The sequence below is a fragment of the Erpetoichthys calabaricus genome, chromosome 13, assembly GCF_900747795.2.
Source record: "Erpetoichthys calabaricus chromosome 13, fErpCal1.3, whole genome shotgun sequence".
Lineage (NCBI taxonomy): Eukaryota > Metazoa > Chordata > Cladistia > Polypteriformes > Polypteridae > Erpetoichthys > Erpetoichthys calabaricus.
This window is the reverse complement of record NC_041406.2, coordinates 117908078-117933765: the sequence shown is the minus strand read 5'-3', so window position 1 is coordinate 117933765 and position 25688 is coordinate 117908078. Positions and strand designations below refer to the sequence as shown.

The following is a 25688-nucleotide window of genomic DNA, read 5'->3' as shown; positions in this document are numbered from 1 at the left end:
GGTGGAAGCAGGATGAGGTCTGGGAGGAGGCAAGGAGGCGGCCTGAAGAGAGAGAAGGCATTGTGTGTTGGTCAGGACTTTGGGGACTTGGGGACTGAGGAGCACTTTCTGTAAATATGCAACCTGTAAATTAACGTGTGTAATAAATGTGTATTTGAGGAGTCCCTTAAATGGCTAAAATGGTAATACACCTATCCGTAAAACTTTGAAATACATTTTCTTAGCCAAATGGATTTCTTGAGATATTTTTAAAATTATTTAAAGAACTCTGAAAATGACAGTATTATATCCTTAAATCTAGTATATAGAAACATTTCTTTGGTACTGCCTACCTCTCATCACCCGCTGCTGACAACAGCATTAAAAAGAAATTAAGAAAGATTAATTGTGCAAAGGCACTGACTACACTTAAATCAAGAGATATTTTAATAAAAAAAATTTAAAGATATAAAATATTTCAAGACATTTGAAATCCATTGAGAGACATTTTTTAAATGGTCATTTGGCTTTCCACTTATGCTGAGCTATGCACAAGTAAATATGTTTAATTTTTGTATGCTGTAGAAAGAATGAAATATGTTCATCAGAAATGTGCTGTGTTACTTATAAAATAATATGCTTATGCTTCTTTATTAAATAGAGATGTAACAAAAAAGAGTTAAACTTAACTGTAAGGTTATTTGGCTGCACCTGTTATCTGCTGAATGTCAACGTTCGTTCTAACCGTGCAGCTGGATAGATCTCAATATTCTTATGAAAGGACTTTTAACTTTTAGTCATGTGATTGACTTTAAGAAAACAAAGATGAGATATTTAAACTTCGCCCAAATAGTTTTACCAGAAATGCAGGCAGCTTGGTTTCGTTTTTGTTTAAGAATAACATTGCAACACAGCTGATACCTGCAAGGCGAAGAAGAAGCAGGGATATTAAAATAGAATAGAAAAAGAAATAGAATATATAGAATAACAGCAGCAGTGACATTGGGGTGAAATCATTATAGATATTTAAGTTTTCCTTGTGTCCTGGTTAGCCTTGTCTGTCTTTGGAAATGGAAGATACTTTTTTTGTGGTGGCCATTGACTTTGGAACTGCATATAGTGGCTACTGCTTCTGTATCAAGGATGAAGTATCAAACATCAGAAATCCTTACTGGGGTATGGAGTATGGATTCAGACTCCCGAAAACTCCAACTTGCATTTTGTTCAATGAAGATCAAAAGTTTGTGAAGTTTGGCTTTGATGCTGTTATGACCTACAAGCAGATGCCTTCTAAAGAAGCTTTGCGTTTCTACTTTTTTGAAAATTTTAAGATGGAGCTCTACAACAAGGTAATGCCTTTTCATTGATTTTTCATTGGTTTCTCTAATGCTACCATGAATTGATATTATCAAGCCTCCTTGCTACACTTTATTGCTGGAAAAATCTTTTCACCTTTTCAAAAACATTTTTCACAAGCTTTTTAGAGAAGCCATGTGCAGAATTGTGTAATGGGACTGATTTCAGTATTTCTCAAGATAGAGTAAAGATTTGGAGTTGTGCAGATCTGCAATTTACATGATCTAATGAAGCCGGAGTGTGTATGGTAGGGTTTCACAAGCAGGATAAGGACAAAGAAAAATGTTATTAATGTAATACTGTAGAGAAAAGCCAAGCAAAATGACACCTTTTATTGGCTAACTAAAAAGATTACAATATGCAAGCTTTCGAGGCAACTCAGGCCCCTTCTTGAGTTCTTGAGGCCCCCGTGAAGAAGGGGCCTGAGTTGCCTCGAAAGCTTGCATATTGTAATCTTTTTAGTTAGCCAATAAAAGCTGTCATTTTGCTTGGCTTTTCTCTACATTCATAATGGCTAACACGGTACAACACCCTAGTACTACATGTAATACTATATAAACCCAAGTTAATCCCAAATGAAATACACACAATAAAAACAATTTCAGATATGCTATAGTTAGCATGAGTAATGGTGTGTCTCATGATGTGATATACTATGCATATTTTTCTTCCATTTAGAAAACACACTTAATAATAATAATAATTCATTACATTTATATACCGCTTTTCTCAGTACTCAAAGCGCTATCCACACAGGGAGGAACCGGGAAGCAAACCCACAATCTTCCACAGTCTCCTTACTGTAAAGCAGCAGCACTACCACTGCGCCACCTGTGAGGTTTGTAGCTCCTTTCCAATGACAAGTTTATGAAAATAACCAACATGCAGATTATCAAATATCAGGAAACAGATTTTATATACAGTATCACTTCTGGTACAAATGTCATACTCAATTTCAAAAAAGAGTGTATTTATTTAAATGGCTTCTGTTTAGTTAATGTCTATAATTTCTATCATGTTTCCAAACAAAACATAACTACCCTGCTGTAAAAGTTTGTATGTTGGCTTTGATCCCAATCAAACACACACTTTTCATGAAACATAAAGCACTCATTGTTTATTCATCTATCAATGTCATGAACCCACTAGTTCCTGTAATTTCAACACACACACATCCAACCTATTTTATTTAAATAGTCATTATAACTATTAATGACTTTAAGGCAATTAAAAGCTAATTTGTAAATAATGAAAAGTACCTATTACCTTGTTGAAACAGTGGTTATGAATCCAGCTGCTGGTTGTTATGTATGCAGAGTCTGTCTGTCTTCTCTATGCTTGCAAGGGTATGCTACTTTCTCCTTGCACATCCCTCAGAAATACTGTACTAACAATTCTAAATTTCATTAACGAGTGGAACATGTCTTGGATTGTTGTATTGTCCAGTATTGTTTCCTGCCTTGAGTCCAATTCAAGCTGAACAGGCACAGCCACCGTCCTGACCAAAATTGGACTGAGCAGGCAGTGCTGGTCAATTATCTAGAGCACCATATTCTTAATGGAGCTGATTTAGCAAGCCAATTTCACTATGATATTGTTATTGTAATATAATAATCATCTAATTAATCCTATGATATAAGCATGCCTCCATGGCTCATCAACAAGGTTTAACTATGTTTATATTACTGATCATTTAATAACTGCAATCAGTGACATGTATCAGTAATAATATTATAATAAAAAGTAACTGGCACCGCCAGACTTCTCCACAGACTAATTATTTAATTATTAGAATTACTGAAGATGCATGGAAAAAATATTTGTTGTTTGTTTTTCAAAAGAAATATCCATGGCACTTCTGGTTGCTTGTAGCTCATTATCCTCATGTTTACATGTCTCAAGTGACTTGCAGGTAGTGACAGAGAGTGGCAGTTGGTTGTGACCACTTTGTTGTCTAACAGCGTAGCAGGGATGTTCAGTGTTGTGGTGTCAGATGGCACAGTTGGATGTTGGGTGCTGCGCTGTCATGTTGTCTGCAGCAGAAAATGTACACGTCTCTTAGCTGTTTTGCATCACTGAACTGACACTGCAAATGCCATTCTAGGTCCAGAGCTCAGCTTTGAGGCTCTCCTCCTTTTGCTGCTCTGTAATGACTCTACAATCTGCTTTGTCCTTTGCCTGAGCAGTTTTACCACTGGTCCTGCTTCACACGGCTCACCTGGGTTAAGTGACAACTAAATCTGCTACAGATTTTTCCAGCTCTATTAGCTAGAAGATCCACTGACATCTGAGCACCCAGGCCAGTGAACCTTAGCCAACGCAGAAGCATTGGTGGAGTCACAGAGGAAGCAGTCTCTCAACTGTCTCCCTTATTGATGCTGCAGTGTCAGTGGAAAATAGTGGAAAATAGGTATTCTTTACAATTCACTTCTAACACCAATACTGATTGCAGGAATGGATCATCTTGTTCTTTATATGGCTCTTTTATTTGGCTAGCTATTCTTAAAAAAACTACTAATTTTTGCAGCACTAGAAGGAACTTTGTTTGTGAAATCTAATTTTTATTGGAACCCCTGCATCTTGTGATAGAATGCCAGCTCAAAATTTGAGTGACCCATCCCCGGCTGATGCAACTTGTCAGCACCTTTACGAAAAAGTGATCATTTTGCATCAACGATAAACTCTGATGCCTATATTTGAATGTATGTTGCATAAAAAAGTGCCGGACAACTTTCAAAGCTGCGTTCACAGATATAGAGGGTGTGAGAAGAAATGTGTCAGATATTGATGATCCCTTACAGATTTTCATTCTGTTAATAAGCTGATAATATGACTTATTAGCTGTAATTGTGACAAAGCATATGTGGTCAGATGTCAGTTAGGACAAACTGCTAGCTTTCTTTGTACTTATTTTATACTGTATAATAATTCAAAAGTATAATGTTGAAATGAATTGATCTACAAAACCATTTTCTGAAACACCATATGGACCATTTTAGGTATGCATCACGGTGATAAAACGTTTTAGCTTACTTGTAAGGTGTTTGTATTTTGTTGACAACAACTTGCTTATTACTTTGCATGGTAGTGATAAATCTGTTTTGAAAATAAAATCATTTTCTACACTTTTCATGCCTGAGCAAAATTTTATTGACAAATCATAAGGTTTGACAAGATCAGTTGACAATGAAGCAACACAAACTGTATCTCGTACATCTACTACGTTGACTGCATCTCTACTGAACAACATGTATTGTTTAGTGGTAGCTGGAAAAAAAGTGTTTGAAAAAGGGTTTGAAAATGTAAAAAACTAAACCCACTTTTGTGTTAATTTTTATAATATTTTTTGTTTTCATTTTTTAGTAAATGCTGAAAAAATACGACATTGGGAAAATAACCAGGTTTTTTAATGGTTTTAAATATTTTTCCTCCCTCTCTCCCTCTCTCTTACAATAGATAGTTAAAATGGATCAAAATCTCTTTGTTTTTAATATCTGACATGCCAAACTGTGCTCAGATGGCTATCAAGTATAATGCTAAATTTTGCCATTGCATACTCTGTCTTTGTCTCTCGCACTCTAAAACTCATAATCTCATGTGTTGCTCCTAGATTTTTTTGGTTAGCCATGCGCTTATTGCATAATCTTCAGTACTTGCTGTTCTTGTATAGCGACTCTTCAAGCTTAGTCAACTCCTAGTATTAATGTTACATATTAGGTGATTTTACTTTGCTATTACATACTAGTTTGTTTGTGTTTTCCTCAGAACACTTAGGTGGGCATCAAACGGTGGTTCAAACTTAGGGGCCAAAAATCTCACAAATGTCCAACCATGGTAATTAGGGCAAACGCTTAGGTGAATTTTCTAGCATTGTCATTTATGTCACTTCAGATGTCAGTCCTTACTTTTTGTTGAATGTCAGTTTTAAAAACTCTGCAACTGTTGTGTTATGTTTAAGTGATATAACATACAATGTACACAGTTCCAGTAATAGTGGTGTTTCTCAATTTATTCTTATTTACATATATTTCGATTGTGCATTTGCCTCAAAGCACCTGTTTAAGATATAGTATTTAGTAATTACTATTATAACATTATTTACAATAACCTTGCATTTTTAGTTAGTTTGCCATTACTTTGGTTTATTGTATTAATCAAAAGCAACCTACAATTTTACATCTATTGCTTGTGCATTTATTTTGGCATGGTGTTTCATTTTTTCTTTGTTTTGGGTGTGGGTGACGCTAGCAATGAACCTTGCCTGAGGCTCCACAAGGCCATCAACTGGCACTATACACAGGTTTGAAAATGTTATATCATTTTAAATTAAACAGAAGACGGTAGAAGACAGTACATTTAGGAAGACTTTCGCCTTTTTTCATATTTCTTCATATAACAATAAACCTGCACTGAGCCATAAACAAAATTCAGCATGAAATATTTAGTTCAAAATTGATCTTACTCAGCAGGACTAAGTAAGGACTAACATATTGCTGATCTTCACAAACATGTTTATTGCTATTTAAAAATGTTTTATAACTTAATTTGTAATTCTTCATAGATTTTCAAATCTCCAAGGTTTATAAATCTTAATTATTGATTATGGATTATCTGAACCTGTAAAATTAGATTAATACCTTATTCCATTTTCCTTTCAGATGCATTTAAAAAACCTTTTAATCAAGGCTAAGAATAATAAACCCCTTCCTGCACTGATTGTGATTTCTGAGAGCCTTCGCTTTCTGAAGGACCATGCTCTGAAGTTGATCAATGAGTCCAGTCTGGAGGTTACATTCTCTGAAGAGGACATCACGTGGGTCCTGACTGTGCCAGCTATCTGGAGACCTGATGCCAAGCAGTTCATGAGGCAAGCAGCTAAACAGGTGAGCCATTTAGCTCATTTCATATGCAAAGAATTAATGTTAAGTATTCAAAACATACCTAACTATAAAAGTCATGCATATTTCTCAGTAATATACTTAACTAAAACAGAGACAATCAAACCTGATCTATGGTACAGACATAACCAAAAAAATATTAATATATTTAAAATGACAAAATGTTTGCTCCCATCCCATCTATGCTGAATTGGAATAATCAGGTTCTAAAATGGATCAAGGAATGGATAAAAAAATGTAGTGATAATTAGAAAAAATACATATGTAATGTGTTTTTTATGGGGGTCCATTCAGGAATAGCTCATAAATAAACAAATTGATTAAGATATATGTCTTCTAGGATCGGCCTTTTTAACTTGCTGCAACCTAGTGCCAGATCTCAATAATCAGCTTAAACTGCACCGGGTTCAACTTTGCACCTTGTTTAACTTTACACTTGAATGTGTCTCTCCATCTGAACGGCTTGTATAGGTCTGTTCTGATACATATGGTTAAGATACATTGGTTTGAATATATCCATTCAGATTATACATTAGTTGAGCTATATATTGGTTGATATACATTGATTTAGATATATATATATATATATATATATATATATATATATATATATATATATGGTTTAAATAGATTTATGGTTTAGATATATACTGTACATCCATTCAGATACATCTATTCAGATATATACATCAGTTTGAACAGAACAGTTGGGATTTTCTTGCAGGTACAGCATGGCTACCTAAGTTTATCATCTCCATTTCACTTAATCATTGCATTTGATGGGGGGGTCCTGATTCTAAGGCTCTTTTCTTTTCTTTCATTATTTATTACACTCACATAGATCCCCACCTCCTCATCCCCACTTAGTCCTGCCCACCCCTCTCTCTCTCTCTCTCCCATGAGTTGTCAGAAAATGTTAATTGCATTCTGCTATATGTAACTTTTTTCACCCTGGCTGGCAGAAGCAGCCTGGCTGCTGCTTCTCATTACTCTTTTTAATGTTTCTGAATGTTTGTTCAGTTATACTTACTTGGATGATTTAATTGTATTTATATCTGTGAGCTGTGTCTAATTTCATAGTGTGATCCTTAGTTTTAAGGATTTCCTACTTCATCTGTCTTCTAGGATCAGCCTTTTTAACTTTCTGCAACCTAGTGCCAGATCTCTACAATCAGCTTAAACTCCACAGGGTTCAACTTTGCATCTATTTTAACTTTACACTTGAATGTGTGTCTCCATCTGAATAGTTTAATGTGCTGAAATCGCTGAAGTATCTGGCCAGTTTATATCTCTGGATAGCCAGCTTCTCAGAATAAACCACAGCGTAGGCCAACCATTTTCTTTTTTTCTGGGAGCTGACCTCTTGGAAAGAGTGCAGGTGTTTGATCACTGTTAAGCCATAAATTATTCCATGAGTTACTCTTCTCACAAAGTACTGGTATTAGGATGAAACTACATCTTAGTCTTAGTCTACCTACTCTCTAATCCAGACAATAGATATTCTCCAATGACCATGTTATATTCATCACAATTCCCACTGCGGCTGAATAACATATGATACCATTAGGAGTAGTAAGTGTTTTAGGTCAACTGTTGTTCAAACTTTGTCATTCTATGCCAGTTTGTAGAGGCTATTTCTAGTTCAGTTTTCCAGTGGAATCTGAAAATTAGCTGACAAATGTTTGTTTCTTATAAAGCAGCTCTTATCTATGACTTTATTAAGGACTTTATTATATTTTCTTTTGAATCTTGTATTAATTCATTACTTCAGGTTTCATATTATCATATTCACAACATTCCTCAATTATGTTCCTTTTAATTTTATGCTTTGACTGATATATTTATTCATGTATGCATTACTTTAAAATTAGATTACTACAGTGCACATTTGTTTGATATTCCAAACAAGCTACTAAATAGGCTTCATTTGATTCAGAATGTAGCAGCGGATTTCCTTAGATATAGTAAAATCTACAATCTCATTTCCTTGGTTTTAACTCCATTGACTGCCATGTTGAATTCAATTATACTATTCAACTGTTTACATAGAAAGCCCTCCATAACTTGGAACTAGTCTACTTCTTGGATTTTCTTTGGGATTATATCCTTTCTCACTTGGTTCTTACCTCTAAAGCTGGTTTTCCTATTCTCCCATTTTTCTGACTTTGTACAGCAGGAAGGTGCGCTTTTAGCTATGCTTCATTCAAACTTTAGAATTAACGTCCTGTACATATTAGGTCTTCAGATTAAAATTTAATGCTTAAGAAGCAATGTAAAAGCTTTTGTATATTTTTAATCTTGTTTTTTCAGTATGTTTAACTTTTTCCTGTTATTTCAATGATATCTCTAAGCTACAGTATTTGTATCATCATTCAAGGTTTGGAAAAGTGTGATTAAATTAAATGTACAGTATAATAATAATAATATGCTACCATAAGTATAGTGTAATGAAATGCAAAACACAATCAAAAACAGTTGGGGCACCTCGAACTTAAACAGTATATATTTGATAGCCAAAATAAAGAACAAAGGCAAAAATGTTTTTAGGTCTTTCCAGACTGCAGTCAGATTAGCTACTGAGACAAAGACAGCAGTTCTGCCCCTGAAGCCAGACTGGAACAACCAGTAAGTGTACGATGCTGACCTTTATACCTATGACCCAGTGATGTGATTTGCTGCACACTTCTTGTTTGTTATGAATTTGAGTTCCTAAGCACATAAGTGTCAAAGTAAGCAAGTTCCAAAAATACTTCCAAAAATGGCCACCAGAGGGAGAAATCCCATCAATAACCCAGCTAGATACAAAAAGAATCTTTAGAAAATAAAGGGTTATTCTCACAAAAAATGCTCTTCAGACATGAATGGATCTCTGTAGAGCACAAAATCGCAAAATGGTGATGACTTAAACAAAAAGGCAATTCATTGCAAAAAAAGTCCCAATACAAGAATCCAAAGAGTGGACAAAGGTCAGAGTAAATAGGTCGAAAAGTCCAATAAATCACAACAGGCACATCAGAAATACAATAATTTGTCAAAACATCCCAAACACATTTGAAATGAATTGCCAGGAACTGAGGAAGACCCTCTTTATTTACAGGGCTGAGGGCACTTCCTAGCAGTGATTGGCAGATGAACCCACCCCTTGGAAAACCACCCACAAAACACATGAAATATAGCACAGGCAGAGAAATCAAAACTTACAATAAACAAAAGTATCATTAACATGCCTCAATGACTCAAACCTGATTAAAAGACAGAAAACAAGACTTTGAACCCCAGTGGCTGAGATACAACATTTCTAAAGCAAAGGAATAGTGAGCATAAACGAAAAGGTCTTAAAATGCTGTTGTCCATAAGAAAGGCAGTGCAGCAGAAGAATGAATTTTAAATTAATATTGTTACAAAAAAAATAATTTAACCACTAGTTTTCTGGGCTTCCAAAACCCCCAACACAATGTTTCAAATAGCTGTAGAAACCAAGGAAGTGTTAAAAATTAAAAACAAAAGGCAGATCATGACAAGTGTGACTCATTAACTGATTTGAAGGTTAACAACAAAAGCAACAATTTATTTCTTGTATAGACTAAAATCACACAAGGAATGCCTCAATGGGCTTAAATGCCCTGTATTTGACAGGCCCTTGTAGACTTAACTCTCAAAAAAACTTTGGGAAAAGCAATTCAGAGTGAGAGACCCTTCAAGGTAAGTTAGTGCTGTAACTGATAGAGGCACTGTCGACCCCTTGAACCCTCAGACCAGACGTCAGACACCAGATAAAAGTCCAATAATAATATTTATTTTGAACAAATAAGTGCACAAAGCACCCTCTCTCCACAATATTCATAAACTACACAATAACTAATCAATAATCAATCTTCCACTCCCAGACACGTTGCCACCCTTCCACCTAGCTCAGCTGAACGTCTGGGATTTCCCACAATCCTCTTATAGTCCTTGACCCGGAAGTGGTTCTGTCCCTCAGTCCATGTGACTTTCTATCAGTTCTGGGTCAGGTAAAAACTTCTCCGTTTCTTCAGCCCAGAAGTATATCATTTCTTCCGTTCCCGTGACTTGGAAATACTTCCGGGCTATACGGAAAGCATAAATCCCTGGGCCTCCCTGCAGCGACTTTTGGCGGCCCCCATGGTATCCAGCAGGGCTGTGAAGAAAAACTCCAAGGTCCATAATTCCCTGCTGGCATTCAGGGCACCTCCATGCTGCAAGGAGGGCTCCATCTGGCGGCTTGGAGGTGTTGGCCGGAATATATGGCCGGCAATTCCTCACATTGCAATGGGTATCAAAAAATGGGGTAAATACACTCCACAAAACAAAATACAAGTAATCTTCTTCACGGAGCTAGATGGCCAATCTATCATTGTCACCTCAAAAATATAATACATTAGTACAAACTACAAGGCAAAATACAAGAAAATAATATGCTACTCACAAAATACAGAACTATGCATCAAAAACAAAGTAGAAACTAATTAACAGAAATGAAAAACAGCAATATCTGTCTACCAGCTAATTACAGAACCATGGCCAGATTGTAGAATAAGAGTCAGGCAAGCTAGAGACAGCCAGAGTCCTGGAGGCCTTGGCCAACTAACCACCTCCCTACTGGCCATTCTATAGCTGAGTCAGTGGTGGGCCGGCCAGTCTGATGAAAAGACGCTTCTACCCGATAATTCCAGTGCTGCTTTATCTGAGATGACTTTTCCATAGGCAGGCAAACAACTTGGCAGTAGAGCAGTAGCACCAAGTTCCACATGAGGATACTGAGAAGAGAAACAGAATAGGCGAGGGTTAGTAATGGTTTATAAATATATTACTTATATTTTAGTATTAACGATTAACAACAAAGATGCAGCATGCACCTGGCCCCATTTTTTAAATACTTGTTCTAATCAGGATAGTTAAAAACCCTAATCCAGGTCACCAAAAATACAAAAATAAGGCAGCAAGAACATGGGCCATTAGAGTATCTATTAATCCTAAATGATGGGAAGCTAGTTTTCATCCCAACAACTTTAGTTTTATATAGAAAACTCTTGATCTGCAGCACTCTTGTAAAAAAAATTGCAAAGGATTAGTTTAAAATCAATAAAAAAAACAAAATAGGCATTACAAAACGATATAAACACATAAATTCTTCATCACTTTTGTTTGACCCTGTGGCAGGTGGCTGGGGATCAGAACCAGCTGGGACGCCTGGAAGGACCGGGAGGAGGACTATACATCCACCGGGCCATAAGGAGGCAACCGCCCTGGTTAGTGTGGGGACCACGGGAACAGAGCATGAAGGCTCAACCCCACTGGGGCCCGTGGCCACCGCCAGGGGGAACCCCGAGCTTCATAGAGCCCGGGATATCTGCACTTCTGCCACACCTGGGAGTGCTGGTGGAAGACCTTCCATGGACACCCGGAGTGCTTCCAGGTGATCATGCAGCACTTCTGCCACACCAGGAAGTGCCGCCGGAAGGACGTCAGGAAGCACCTGGAGTACATCCGGGTGAATGTAAAAGGGGCTGCCTCCCTCTAGTCGACAGCTGGAGTCGGGAGGAAGGGGACAGAGCTCGGTGGAGAGGAATGGAGGTGGTGCAGGACCATTGGAGGGCCCGTAAAGAGGGTGTTTGGTGCAGGGACACTGTGTGTTATGTGGACAAATTGTAAAATTGTGTGTGCCTGTCTGTGTTCTGGGACTGAGCTTCCACAATTGGCACCCCAGATGGGACTCTCTGCCTGGTGCAAGATGGGGACCCCATGAAAAAAAAAAAATATTGTGGTCAGCCCAGAACAGCAGGACACCGCGCACATGCGCCATTGATAGCGGCACAGACACACACCGCGAGAAGGCGACTCACCCAAAGACCACCTGTGGTTTTGGGAAACGTAATCTTTACCCGATGCGGGAACGGAAGCGGGTTAATAGGGCTGAACATAGAGCAAGTCCTCCGCCGGCTGATGTTCTGTCTTTGTTAGCGTCTCTGCGCGAGCTGGAGGATTGTTTTCAGCCCACAGAGATGTAGCTCCAGGTCATGCACGTCCTGCGTGAGGTGATGGAGGAGCTGGAGGGAAAGGCGATTGCGTCACTGAAGACACTACGTCAGTGGATGAAGTGGCACAACACTGGATTCTCCAGCTGGAGGGACACGGCGGTGCAGGTAAGTGACACCTTTGCCGTAAAGGGAAAAAGGAGGTCGTGTGAAGGGGGCCCAGTATCGGTCGGTTCTGGGTACCGAGTAGCTGTACCTCCGACAGTGGACGCGGCGAGGGCCGATTGTGTGGCAGGGGCGGAACGAGCAAGAGGGCAGGTAAGACGCCGGCTGTTGTGTGCTGGGGGGTCTAGGGGCCCTGCTCCCAGAGCCAGAGTCAGTCTCACGCAGCTCTACAGGGATGCAGATGGTACGGGCTCTCCTTTTTTCCCATAAGGAGACTCAGACCATCAGGGCGTCCCAATGTAAGAGGAGGACCTGGAGAAAGAAAGCCGGCTACTGCGACAAAGGAGGGTGTGAGGCTGGAAGCTCACATCCGGTGACAGGCCGCCCTCTGTGGGTGTAGAGGGGAGCCCCGAACTCGGCTGAGAAGACAGGGGTGCAAGTGGACCCGCTGGATGTCCCAGTGGTAGGGGCAACAAAGGATCGAAGGAGGTGCCAGAGTTACGAGTGCCAGGGTGCCGGGCAGAGGGGGGAGCGTTACCTAGCGAGAGACACCAAGAGAAGACAACGTCTCCACCCCTTGACATAGATTGTTTTTTACAGGATCGGACCCTGGACAGGAGTGTGTCAGCGCCCCACCATGGAAGATCTGCCCTACGGGTTTCAGCGGAGGGTGGGGTACTGTGGAGTGCTTCCGGGTTCTCATGCGGCACTTCTGCCGGAAGGACATCAGGAAGCACCTGGAGCACATCTGGGTGAATATAAAAGGAGCCACCTCCCTTTAGTCGACAACTGGAGTTGGGAGGAAGGGGACAGAGCCCGGTGGAGAGGAGTGGAGGCGGTGCAGGACCATTGGAGGATCTGTAAAGAGGGTGTTTGGTGCAGGGACACTGTGCGTTATGTGGACAAATTGTAAATAAACGTGTGCTTTTAGGAACCATCGGTGTGTACCTGTCTGTGTTCCGGGGCAGAGCTTCCACAACCCAAATATATATATTTACTGCATTTTGCAATTTTGAAGTTGAACATGAAATAAGGTTTGGGTATTGCACCCATTTTGCACATTTCTCTAAATATCCTGTCAGTTTCAAAGTTCTGTCCTAAAAGACGCCTACCATTTCCAACCGAATATGCACATTACAAACTTATGGGTCTTTTACTAGACAATGTACCTGTGACTGACACCATAATAATATTTCACAAATTTAAAAAAATGTACAAAATGACAATGACAGACAGTCACACACCAGATGTCCAAAAACACACATGTTTATTACTCACCACACAATGCTCAAACCAGCCAAATACTCAGTCTCTTCTTTCTCTCTGTCTTCTTCTCTTTCTGCCACCTTCACTCCTCCACATGCAAGCTCTGTGCTTTTCCACCCAACTCCGGCTCGGCTAATGGAGTGAGGCGGCCTCCAGGTGCTCCGTAATGATCTTCTGGCAGCACTTCCTGGTGTGGTGAAAGTGCTGCATGAGTACCCGGAAGCACTCCTGGTGTGCCTGCGGGTTGACTTCAGGTAGCACTTCTGGGTGTGTCTTAAGTGCTGCAGTCCATAGCTCTGTAATCATTTGGGTGCCCCCTGGTGATGGCCATGGGCCTAAGCTCTGATCCTGTGGCTCTGATGCAGACACCGATACAGGCTGCCCTCTCGCGGTCCAGGGGAGGTATTGTCCTTCTCCCAATCCTTCCAGGCATCCTGGCTGGGCTGGATCGCCAGCTGTCCACCACAGTATATACATAAAAGTATATGTGAAAAATCAGAAACATGAGCACTATGTCAATTGCTGACATCTTTGAAATACATATGTCCTGTTTGATGCTTGGAAGCCTGAAAGGTTGTGAAGTGGTGTGAATTGCAGTTCTAAAATATTTGAAACTTTTAAAATAAAATATTTCTTACAATTTTTAAAGACAGTATGTAAATTAGACACATGATGTGTATGTAATATTTACAGTTCAAAATGTATTTTCTGGTAGGGCATACTGTTTGAACAGAATCTTAATGGTTTGCTTGCTTACAATGAGTTTACTCTTGTTTCACTGAAATGATAGAGTGGAGTTTCAATTTCATCAATCTAAAGCTAGAAAATGCAAAATAACTTTTCAGTTATTGTATGTAATTTAAAAAATGCACTTATCACAACAATATTTTTTTATTTTATTTTGCAGGCAGGACTGGTTAATGAAATCAATTCAGAAAAGCTCCTCCTAGCTCTTGAACCTGAAGCAGCATCCCTGTGGTGCAGGCAGTTACCCAGCTCTGGATTTGTAGCTGAAAACAACAGTGGTGCTACCATTCAGAATGCCCCAGGAACTCAGTATGTGGTTGTGGATTGTGGAGGTAAGCTTGAACAATATAAATGTCTGATACTACAATATGACTTGGCAACTGATTAATGTGAAAACATATTGCACTTCCAGGGCTTATGGGACTACAAATAAAAAAGAGTTTACAGATTACAGAGTTAGAGACTGATGTTGAGTTGTGGCTGCTGATAACAGATTTTGGTTCCTATTTGGGCTTAGGTATAAGATAGGACAGATATCTGATTTAGACTTTTGGCTTAGTTTTCTTTGCTATGTTTCATCTTTTCCACCAATCATACATTTCCACCTGCCTTCTGTTTTTAATCTAGGCAGAACAATTTGGAAGAGTTTCACATCTTTCAAAAGAATATTGACATACAACTCATTTTGCTTAAGAAAATAAAGTTTCGGGATCAAGAGTGTAGGCAGGTGATTTTTGCAGCTGCTGAAGGTTTTGTCCTCTTTTCTGTAACACATTTCATTACTACAAATGTTTGTGGTATGCTGTCTTTTGGAGTGAAAAATGCAATATGTTTTATTACTACATGCATTACAAAATACATTCCAATAGATGGTGCATTGCAAATGTTAATGCTGAGGTGTATATTGATTTCTTACACTGCTAGTACATATATACAGTGCTAATAATAACTTACCAAATCCCTGTTCTCCCTTGTCCTAATTAATATTACAGTTAATTGCAAAATGAATAAGAAAGCAATTAAACATCCAAAAAGTCAAAAATAGTGCACAGTTACTGTAGAAGGTGGAACATAATGGAGAAGAAAGTTCCTGAGATGTAAATGAAAATGAATGAACCACTTCAAACAGGGCTATTCCAAAAAGTCAACTAAAAATAATCTCAGCAGTGAATCCTGAAACCCTAACTGGTCTGTGTCAGCCTGATGAAAGTTTACAGGGTTTTTTTTCCAATTTCCGTTGATGATATTGGTGTTTCAGAGAAGCAATGCAGCTGACTACTTGTTTGAATGAAATTTGTGGTCCTTTGTAAGTTATCTTACCCAGAACTGGATGACGTGAACAGACAATCCCAACGTTCAGAAGAGTATAAATGCTCCACTTCAGTCTCTAATATTCTGTATTATTCATTGTTTCATGTTATTCTAATGTATTTGTAGTGAAATATTTTTGGTTATATATACATTTTTTCAGATAATTTACTTTGCACTTGTCTTTTACAATTTGTCTTTTTCTCATTTTGATAATGAGATGTTCTTTAGTGAGGAAGGGAGAGAAGTGTGATTCAGTTTGTGGTACATAGATGTACCTAATAAATAATAGGAAATCAGTGGTCCAATTATTTGATCTAGAGCAGTGGTTCCCAACAATTTTCTGTGCCCTGTACCCCTAGGAAATGTTTTTTGTTTGCACTCCCTACAAAAGAAATATCACATGTGAAGACGAACAAGTCTTATTTTTGAACCATATCCAGGACCGTGGAAGAACAAATTTAACTCAAAAAATAAGCTTTAAACTCAGTGCATAATATTTAAATATAAATTTAGCAATTAACTTTAATAAATTTCAGTGATCTTGTAAATGTGTTCCCCATGAAGCTTAGACACTCAACTAACAACCTGGGGGTTGGGGTGTCCTGTGAAGCATCAAGTGCTTCAAAAAAATGACACATGATCAATTATCAAGAGGTTTGGTGGATTGGAGACCCCAATGAAGCAACAGCTGCCTGTTTAGACACTTGATTAACAACCTGGGAGTAGGAGTATCTCACAAAACATCAAGCACTGAAAGAAAATGACATAGGATCAATTATTGAGAGGTTTGGGGGGAGACTCCTGTGAAGCAATGGGTGCCAGTGTGCCACTAACCAATAAAAAACAGTTAGCGAGCTTTGTTCCCTGATAACACCTTCACTGCAGTTCAAAAACATATGTGCCATCCAGGTAAAAATGCTGCATTACTGCCAGGACTGCCACCAGGAGAGATAGGCTGAATGTAAGCAGCAAGTGTTGCATTCAATTCAGTCGCCCTTGTCTCCCCCTGCCAAAAATGTCAATGAAACTTCAAAATCATTGACATTTCACAAGGGCTTGTGCAGAAATCAATACTAGTCTTCACCCTTCTATATGAATCATTCAGGTCAGGTCAGGGAGCATGCACTGGTACAGCATGGTGCTGCGCCCACCACATAACATAACAGCTCAGAATCCTGGTTGGCAACCTCCCAGGCCAACACGTAGTCTAGTCCCACCCTCCAGAAATGGCTATTTATCTGGAAGGTGTTACGTGGTTATCCCCTTGGCTTGGTCCAGCTGTTTCGGTCCTCAACAATGAGGATCCTGTGGGCCAGATCACCTACATGGCTGTACTGCCGTAACTGACACTCCCTCACAATGTACTTAATATGCCTCATTCGGGACTCCATGAGCAACTGCTCATTGGACACAAAGTCAAACCAGCGGTACCCAAGGATTCTCCTAGGGCACATAATACCGAAGGAGTACAGTCCTTGTATCAGTTCACTGGACAGCGTCCATGTCTCACAACCATATTGCAAAAGAGGAGGCACCAGGACTCTAAAGACTTGTACCTGTGTCCTTTTGCATAGATATTGGGAGCACCACACATCCCTTTCCAGCAACCTCATGATCCCCCATGTTTTCCCAATCCGTCTACTGACTTCAAGTCACGATGCGGGTTCACTCCATGCTCCCATCAGACCTCTGGGAGCTCTTGAACCCTACACCGTCGGTAATGTCACCGATGAGCTAGACAGTGACGCACAACAAAGCAAGGGGATGGTGCAAAAAGTGCAAAGTGCTTTTATTTTTAACATAAACAACAACAAGACAGTGTCCAAATAAATAGTGCAGTGTATTAAAAACTCTTCAAATAAATAATCCAATAAAACAAGGTGAAATCGTGGAGTCTAAAAACACAATAGAAAAATCCTTTAAAACAACGAGGTTAAAACAATGGCTGGAAGCTGTCCTTTTAAAAACACAAAGCATTCTTTTACTGGTGATTCCCCTGTTTCTCCCATCCAGGTATGCACCAGGGGAGCCACCCTACCTGCAGCTGACCTTCATTCTACCTTCTGGTCTGGAGGCTTCCCAATCCCTGGCTTCGGTTCTGCTTTCCCAGACCGAGACTTGGGTTTCCAAGGGAACAGGATGCTCACGCTGGGGCATCCACCTCTCAAGCCTCCCGATTCCTGCTGTCTTCTGCGGCGAGCCATCCTTCTTCCGGTCACTCCTGCTCTTCACAAAATGCTCAGCGGGAGCGACCACAATTTACTGTTCCTTAGGTGCTGGCCAAGCACCCAGGCTCACTGCTCAGCTGCCCTCTTCGCTTGCTCACGCACCGCCTTTCTCCTCCTGCTTCCTGCCTTCTCCTGCAACCTCCCGTTCTTTGTTTCTCCTCCCTTCCAGCTGCCTTGTGCTTCTATTTATTACGGGGACGTGGATCAGATGTGGCAATTAGCAGCTCCCAGCATTAATTACGGATGTGGACGACTCCTCACCTGTGCACTTAAGTGAGGAACATCCGCATCACGTATCACCCGGGAACCGCTCGGCCACACTACCACGCCCTCTCACTAAGCTGCTAGTGCGGCTATCACTTATTTAAAAAGTGGCCTTTTTGACTTGAGCTGTGGACCTGCTACACCACACTTCATAGGAAGAGCCACTAGAGACATGAATGTCACAGCCCAGGTAAGTAAACCTCTCAATAAGGTTGGCACTCTCTCCACAGAATGACACACTGCTGATGGCTGTGCCCAAGAAGTCATTAAAGGCTTGGATCTTGGTTTTTATCCAGGACACCCGCAAGCCCAGATATTCAGACTCCTCGCTCAGTCTCTTGAGAGCCTTGATCAGAGTCTACATTGAGTCAGTGAAGATCATAGCATTGTCGGCAAAGTCAAGATCAGTGAATCTCTCCTCAACAACAGCTGCCCCACAGCCGCTGGACCAATGACCTTGCCCAACATCCAGTCCATGCAAGCATTAAACAGAGTAGGAGCAAGAAGACACAACTGACAAACCCCAGAATCAACTGTGAAAAATGCAAAGGTTCTGCCTCCACTCTGTGCAGCGCTCACAGTACCAGTGTACAGGCTGGCCATGATATCCATCAACTTTGATATGATCCTGCGAAGTCTCAGAATGTCCAACAGGGCAGCTCAGGCAACTAAGTTGAATGCTTTGTGAAAATCAACAAATGCTGCAAAGAAACACTGCTGATATTCACGTTTGAGCACCATGAGAACCCTCAGGGACAGGATGCAGTCGATGGTAGACATCTTAGGCATAAAACCAGACCACTCCAGTCACTAATAGGTGAGCAAGTGATCATGGATCCTATTGAGGATAACCCTAGCAAAGACCTTATCCGGCACAGAGAGCAATGTTATCCCCCTGTAGTTGCCGCAATCCAGGTGGTCACCCTTCCCTTTCCAGATAGGGGCAACAAGTTCTGTTTTCCAGTCAGTTGGGATGACGTCAGTCTCCCAAATGGAAACAAAGATCATTGGCAATGCCACAAGGACAGCCTTACAGCCTGCCTGGAGAAGTTCACCCCGGATACCACAGATCCCTGCAACATTCCCTACTCTCAGCTGGTTCACCACCTGTGCAATCTCAGTGAGATTGGATGGCTCACAGCTAACTGGAGGATCATTGAAAGGTCCAAATCCCATTCTCTTAAAAACAGTTATTTGACTTTACAAATGCTCTGTCCGCAGCATGGAACCCACAAAAATACACATTTCTGCGGCTCATTTAAAGGTGATAAGTGTGTGTGCAATGCTTGATTATTTTCATCTCATTGACAGGATCACTAACTAATAAATGAACTACAAATGACAGCACACTGCAACAAACTGATTGCACCATGATAATGTCGGACAACACACCTCACTCAATTTTAGCAAAGGCGACAACAACCTTTCTCTTTGTTGCACCACCTAAAATACCAATTTGTACCCTAGGGTGGGATGGGAACCTCTACTCTAAAGCCTTGATGGATTGGCCTGGTCTACCACTTTATCCAGCCTCTTTCACATACAGATAACTCAACTTTATAATTTCACTCTTTTCTGCAGGTGGCACCATTGACATTACAGTTCACGAAGTGCTGGAAAACAACCATCTGAAGGAGATTCAGAAAGCTTCTGGTGGGGGTTGGGGAGGATCATCTGTAGACAGAAACTTTATTGTCTTTCTGAGAGAGCTGTTTGGAGCTGATGTGTGGGACATCTTTGAAAAGCAGCATCCTTCTGAACTACAGAAGATGATGTATAATTTCTCCATTCAGAAATGTATTGAAAAGACGGATATTTATTTCTCATGTGTTTTTAGTTTAGCAAAATTGGCAGAGCAGAAAAAGGAGATATCATCATTTTTCGAAGGTATAGATGGGGTCAAGTGGTGTGATGGAAATATTAACATTGCCTATGTAAAGCTGAAGAGCTTTTTTGAAGACAGTCTAACAAGCATTATTGATGTAATAGAAGACATTATAAAACAGCCAGAGGTCCACATAGATTATATTTTGCTGGTAGGAGGCTATGCAGCCAGCAAGATTTTACAAGATAAAGTGAATGAAATGTTTGGAACAAAATGTAAAATCATGTGCCCCATTGACTCCCAGCTGGCCATTGCAAAGGGAGCAATTCTCTTTGGTGTAGATCCCAAAATAATTACATCTCGAGTGAGTGCTCTCACTTATGGCCTGGGAGTGTCTGAAAAATTTGTTGCTTACAAACATCATTGGAAAAAGCGCAGAGTTGCCGCAAGTGGATTTGTTTATTGCACGGATGTCTTCATGAAATTAGTTGAAAGGGGTCAGTGTGTTGAGCAAAATGAGGCAGCAGAGTATTGCTTTAATCCGATAGATGGGGATCAAGTAGAAGTTTTATTTTCCTTCTTTTCTACAGAAAAGGAAAATGCCCAATATACAGATGATGAAGGAGTAAAAGAAGTTGGGTCTATTATTGTACCGATACCTGGTAACATTTCCAGTAAAGAACACAGAATCAAATTGGAAATCAATTTTGGTTTAACCGAAATAAAGGCCACAGCAACTGACCTGAATACTGATAAGACACAGAAAATCACTCTAGATTTCATGACAAAGTAAAAAATGTGAATATGTTCACTGCAAGAATTATGTGCAAAAAATATTACATGTTGCTTAAATGCATTAATTCAAATTGATTAAAAGGATTAATATATTTACAGTGGCAGAACACATTAAAATAACCAACAATTATTTTATTCCAAAAATTCTTTAAAATCTCGCTTTTCTAATCATTACTTTAAGCACTTTTCTTGGCGGGTATTGCAATGCAAATTTTTAGAGCAATTTTTTTAACAGTCCCATTTAAAGGAATACCCCACCCAAACATATTTTTAATTTGTTACTCAGCCTCGTGTATTTTGTAGTAATCTCTTAGATTTTTGTTGTTTTGAAACCAGTTTTCATTTGGTTTCAAAAAAGAGGAAAAATGTAACAAAGTAAAACATTTTCATATATAAATCTGTACCCCTTCCACCCCAAGTAATTCATCATCCCAACCAACCCCGGCACCCATAAAGTTATGCAAAAGAGTAAAATTTAAATTAAGAAAAGACACATGTCACTGATAAAGCCCAGATATCCACACATCAGGCTGAGCAAGAAAAAAATAAAATTTACAAATTAAGTTGGATCATAGGCTTGCTGTCATCCATGACTTAATCAATTGGATATAGTCTTTCCACCTGCTGATGGTTTGAGCTGCTACACCATTGATCCATGTTGCAGACAGAACTAGGTTATTAAAAGAGAACCAGAGAAAGTAAAATGGTCAGGACTCTTCCATTGAGAAGCTGTAAGAACTTTCGCTACTATTGAAATTGCTATTGAAATAATGCACTTTTGATGAACAGAGAGAAGGAGTAGAGAAACCTAAAAGGAGTAGAGTAATAGGAGAGTAAGGAATAGTGACTTATAATGGGGAAGAGCATGAAAACAATTGAGGCCCAAAGAACTGCAACAGTGGGACATTCCCAGAATGTGTGGAGAAAAGCACCCAATGAATTAAGGGAATAGTGGTGGCAGAGTGGGTCAGTAGCTAAACCCATTACGAAACATTTGGTAGGATAAGGATAAACTCTATGAAAAACTTTATATAGGATGTCTTGAAGATTAGAATTTTGGAAGAAATGTTTTGTTTTTAAAAAAATGTGTTGACAGGGAGAATCACAGAGGCAGGCATATGAAGAGGAAATGCATTAAGTGAAAAATGAAGACACAAAAGAATAGTCAAATAATTGATGGTTGGGAACAGGGGCAGAAAAACCTATTCCACACTTCCTGAGAATGACTTTAATCTTTAAATAGAAAAAGAAAGAGGAACAAGGAATTTTATATTTATTTTTAAGAAACCTGAAAATGGTGAAGAAAAGTTTCAAACCTAATGTTTTCATGTAGAATAGAGATAACAGTTTCTGATAGAATAAATGTCTTTGGTGTCCAACATGGGAAACAGCAAATAATATCAAAACTGTCCACGGACAAATCTGTGCATTGTTCATGTCGCATAATCCATCTGTTGGGTTATAGAAACATCCATCCATCCATTTTCCAACCCGCTGAATCCGAACACAGGGTCACGGGGGTCCGCTGGAGCCAGTCCCAGCCAACACAGGGCGCAAGGCAGGGAACCAATCCCGGGCAGGGCGCCAACCTACCGCAGTTATACAAACATGCTCATAACAAATTAATTTTTACTATTTCCAAAAAGCATTCTTGTGAACAAAAATGGAATGCGAACATTTTAATAAGAACATGACAACAATCTTAACAACACAAGGCCATTCATTCTAACAAAGCTCACCAGTCTTATCCACTCAGTTCCTCTAAAAAAAAAATCAAGTCTAGTTTTAAAAGCCCCTACTCATACTGTCCACCATACTACTTGGTAGCTTATTCCATGTATCTGTGGTTTTCTGTATAAAGAAAAGCTTCCTAATGTTTGTGTGAAATTTACCCTTAACAAGTTTCCAAAGGTATCCTTGTGTTTTTGATGAACTCATTTTAAAATAACAGTCTCGATCCACTGTACTGATTTCCTTCATAATTTTAAACACTTCAATTATGTCTCCTCTTAATCTTCTTTTGCTTAAACTGAAAAGGCTCAGCTCTTTTAATCTTTCCTCATAATTCATCCCCTGTAACCCTGGAATGAGCCTAGTTGCTCTTCTCTGGGCTTTTTCTAGTGCAGTTATGTTGTTTTTGTAGCCTGGAGACCAAAATTGTACACAGTACTCCAGATGAGACCTCACCATTATAAAGCTTCTAAACCTTCTTGGGCTTGTACTCCACACATCGTGCTATGTAACATACAGTAACATTCTGTTAGCCTTCTTAATGGCTTCTGAACACTGTATGGAAGTTGATTGTGTAGAGACCACTACAACTCCTAAATCCATCTCATAAGTTGTACTTTTGATTTTCAGACCTCCCATTGTGCATTTAAACCTAGCATTTTTACTTCCTACGTTTAATACTTTACATTTATGGACATTAAATTTTATCTGCCACAAATCTGCCCAAGCCTGTATGCTGTCTAAGTCCCTCTGTAATAATTCAATGGATTCCAGATTACCTGCCAATCCACCTATCTTGGTATTATCTGCAAACTTAACCCTTTCGGCCCTGGATTTTCTGTTTTTATTTGAAAAATTATTTTGTGAGATATTCTAACTTTGGGGTGTCTAGGAAGCTCAAAAATGAAAAAAAAAAAATCGCTATTATAATACAATAACTGCCAAATACTCCAATCTTCTTGATGAAATAAAACTGAAAGTGGAGCTACTTACTATGTGGTGCGCACAGTCCGGAAGCATCCATTTTCATTTCCGTGTTTCATGAACTGTATACCAGTCTCTCCAGTCTGTGCTAATAGTAGCACGCCTGGTTCCAACGGCTGCAAACATACCTGTGCTTTACAAAAATGGCTACATATTTATGTACTAGCAATAGGATGTCAGGGCCGAAATGGTTAACCAGCTTGTTACTTATATTCCTATCCAAATCATTTATATACAGTAAATTAAAAATAGCAGCGGCCTTAGCACTGCCCCCTGTCAAACACCACTCTTAACATCAGCCAATTCTGATAAGGTTCTTCCTCGCACCATCACCCTCTGCTTCCTGTGTTTGAGCCCATTTTGCACCCATCTACAAACATCACCCTGAACTCCCACTTCTTTTAGTTTGATGCCCAACCTCTCATGTGGCACCTTATCAAATGCTTTCTGAAAGTCTAGATGAATAATATCATATGCTCCACTTTGATCATATCCTGCTGTTGATTCCTCATAGAATTCCGGCATGTTGGTAAAACATGACCTCCCTCTTCTGAACCTATGCTGACTGTTCAGTAAACCTCTTGTTCTTGCCATGTGTTGCTCAACTTTATCTGTAATAATTCCTTCCACTAATTTTTATGTGATGAACATCAAGCTTATTGTCCTATAGTTGCTTGAATCTGCCGGGTCACCCCTTTTATATAACGGGATAATATTTTCCATTTTGTAGTCCTTCGCAATTTCCCCTGTGTGCAGTGACTTCCTAATTATAGGCTTTCCTCCAGTCATTACATTTATATTGATAATCCACAACTGGAGCATGTGTGGATTAAGATGTGCTCTCTGAAACTAAACACATGAATTGCTTATTGAACCATCTAAGACATGCGCAAATACAAGGCATATTGTCTTCCTAATAATGTTTTCACTCTCTTTTCTTTAATTGTTAATCTTTAGTTGTACATGTCTCTTAGAAAACTAGCATTGCTGATATCATGTGAAGTGCAGCCAATGAATAAGATGTTACTAATCCGGATTTGGGACCAGTGAATGATGGGAGGCTGCTGTTCAGTTGAAATGTTCACTAGAGTTTGAGCACATTCTGTTTTAATTCACAAGTGCATTTTACCATAGTTACTTATTGAACAATATTGTAATAAAAGTAGATGTATTGGGGAAACGTAAGCTTGGCATGTGGATTATGAATGTTTTGTAATTGTTTGGTCTATTGACGCCAAAATTGTCAGAAACTTTTTTATGTCTGTTTTGCATGAAATCAATAAATTAAAATTTTTTCTCAGCCATCTCTATAAACTATGTGGGATAAGTAACATATAAAAAACATAGTTTTGGGGTGCACTATTCCTTTAATGTTTTAAAAGATTATCAGCAATTAGTGTGAAAAAAAAAAAGATTCTCATTGAGCTATCATAGTGGGTTTAGGAAATGAATGTACATTATTCATAGACAGGATGAATCTGAATAAAATTGACCCTCAGTGAAAAAAGGCTTTGAACAAAGAAGTAATGTACAATTCAGCAAGTTTATTCGCTGATCAACTGCATCTCCTGAAGAAGTCAGTTAACCTTCCAGCACTCCAAGAATTGATTCAGTAACAATCACACATCGAGAATAGACTGCCCTGCTCAATAGCTCATAATTTCAAATTTAAGAATTCATTTACGACATTTAATGGGAAATGAAAAGTACACTAAGGTGCTGATTTGCAACTAGTATGGAGAAATTAATTCTATGAACAAACAGATTACCAGAAAATTCTAAGTGTGTCTATGCTGTTTATTTTACATTTTTAAAGATTTTCTCTTCTTCGTTTCAGTCCAGTTACTCTGGTCTTTCACATCTCAGAAATGTTTTTATTTTATTCATTGGTGAATAAACTGGCAATCTGTGAGTTTATGTCAGTGTGTGTCATGCTATCAACTAGGATTCCACTCATCAATTTTGTATTAAATAGATGTCTGGGTTGGCACTGGTAACCTGTGGTTCTGTAATGAACAATGTAGGAAGTAAAGTGATGGGTGGTTTACTGCAGGATTGCAGAACCTGGCCAGTCACAGGGAAGGATGGATGGAATTGCAGTTATGTTTTCTTTATATTTGTTAATAAACACTGTTAATAAATG

The 25688-nt window shown here is 39.2% G+C and overlaps 1 protein-coding gene across 1 annotated transcript; it reads left to right on the top strand.

Annotated features, from left to right (window-relative positions):
* Positions 1 to 831: 831 nt before the first annotated feature.
* Positions 832 to 25688, top strand: LOC114663631 (heat shock 70 kDa protein 12A-like). Its single transcript, XM_028817499.2, has 4 exons — positions 832 to 1328; positions 5994 to 6218; positions 14568 to 14739; positions 19792 to 25688. The coding sequence occupies exons 1-4, from the start codon at positions 1050 to 1052 to the stop codon at positions 20826 to 20828; spliced, it is 1713 nt and encodes a 570-aa protein (XP_028673332.1). The 5' UTR covers positions 832 to 1049; the 3' UTR covers positions 20829 to 25688.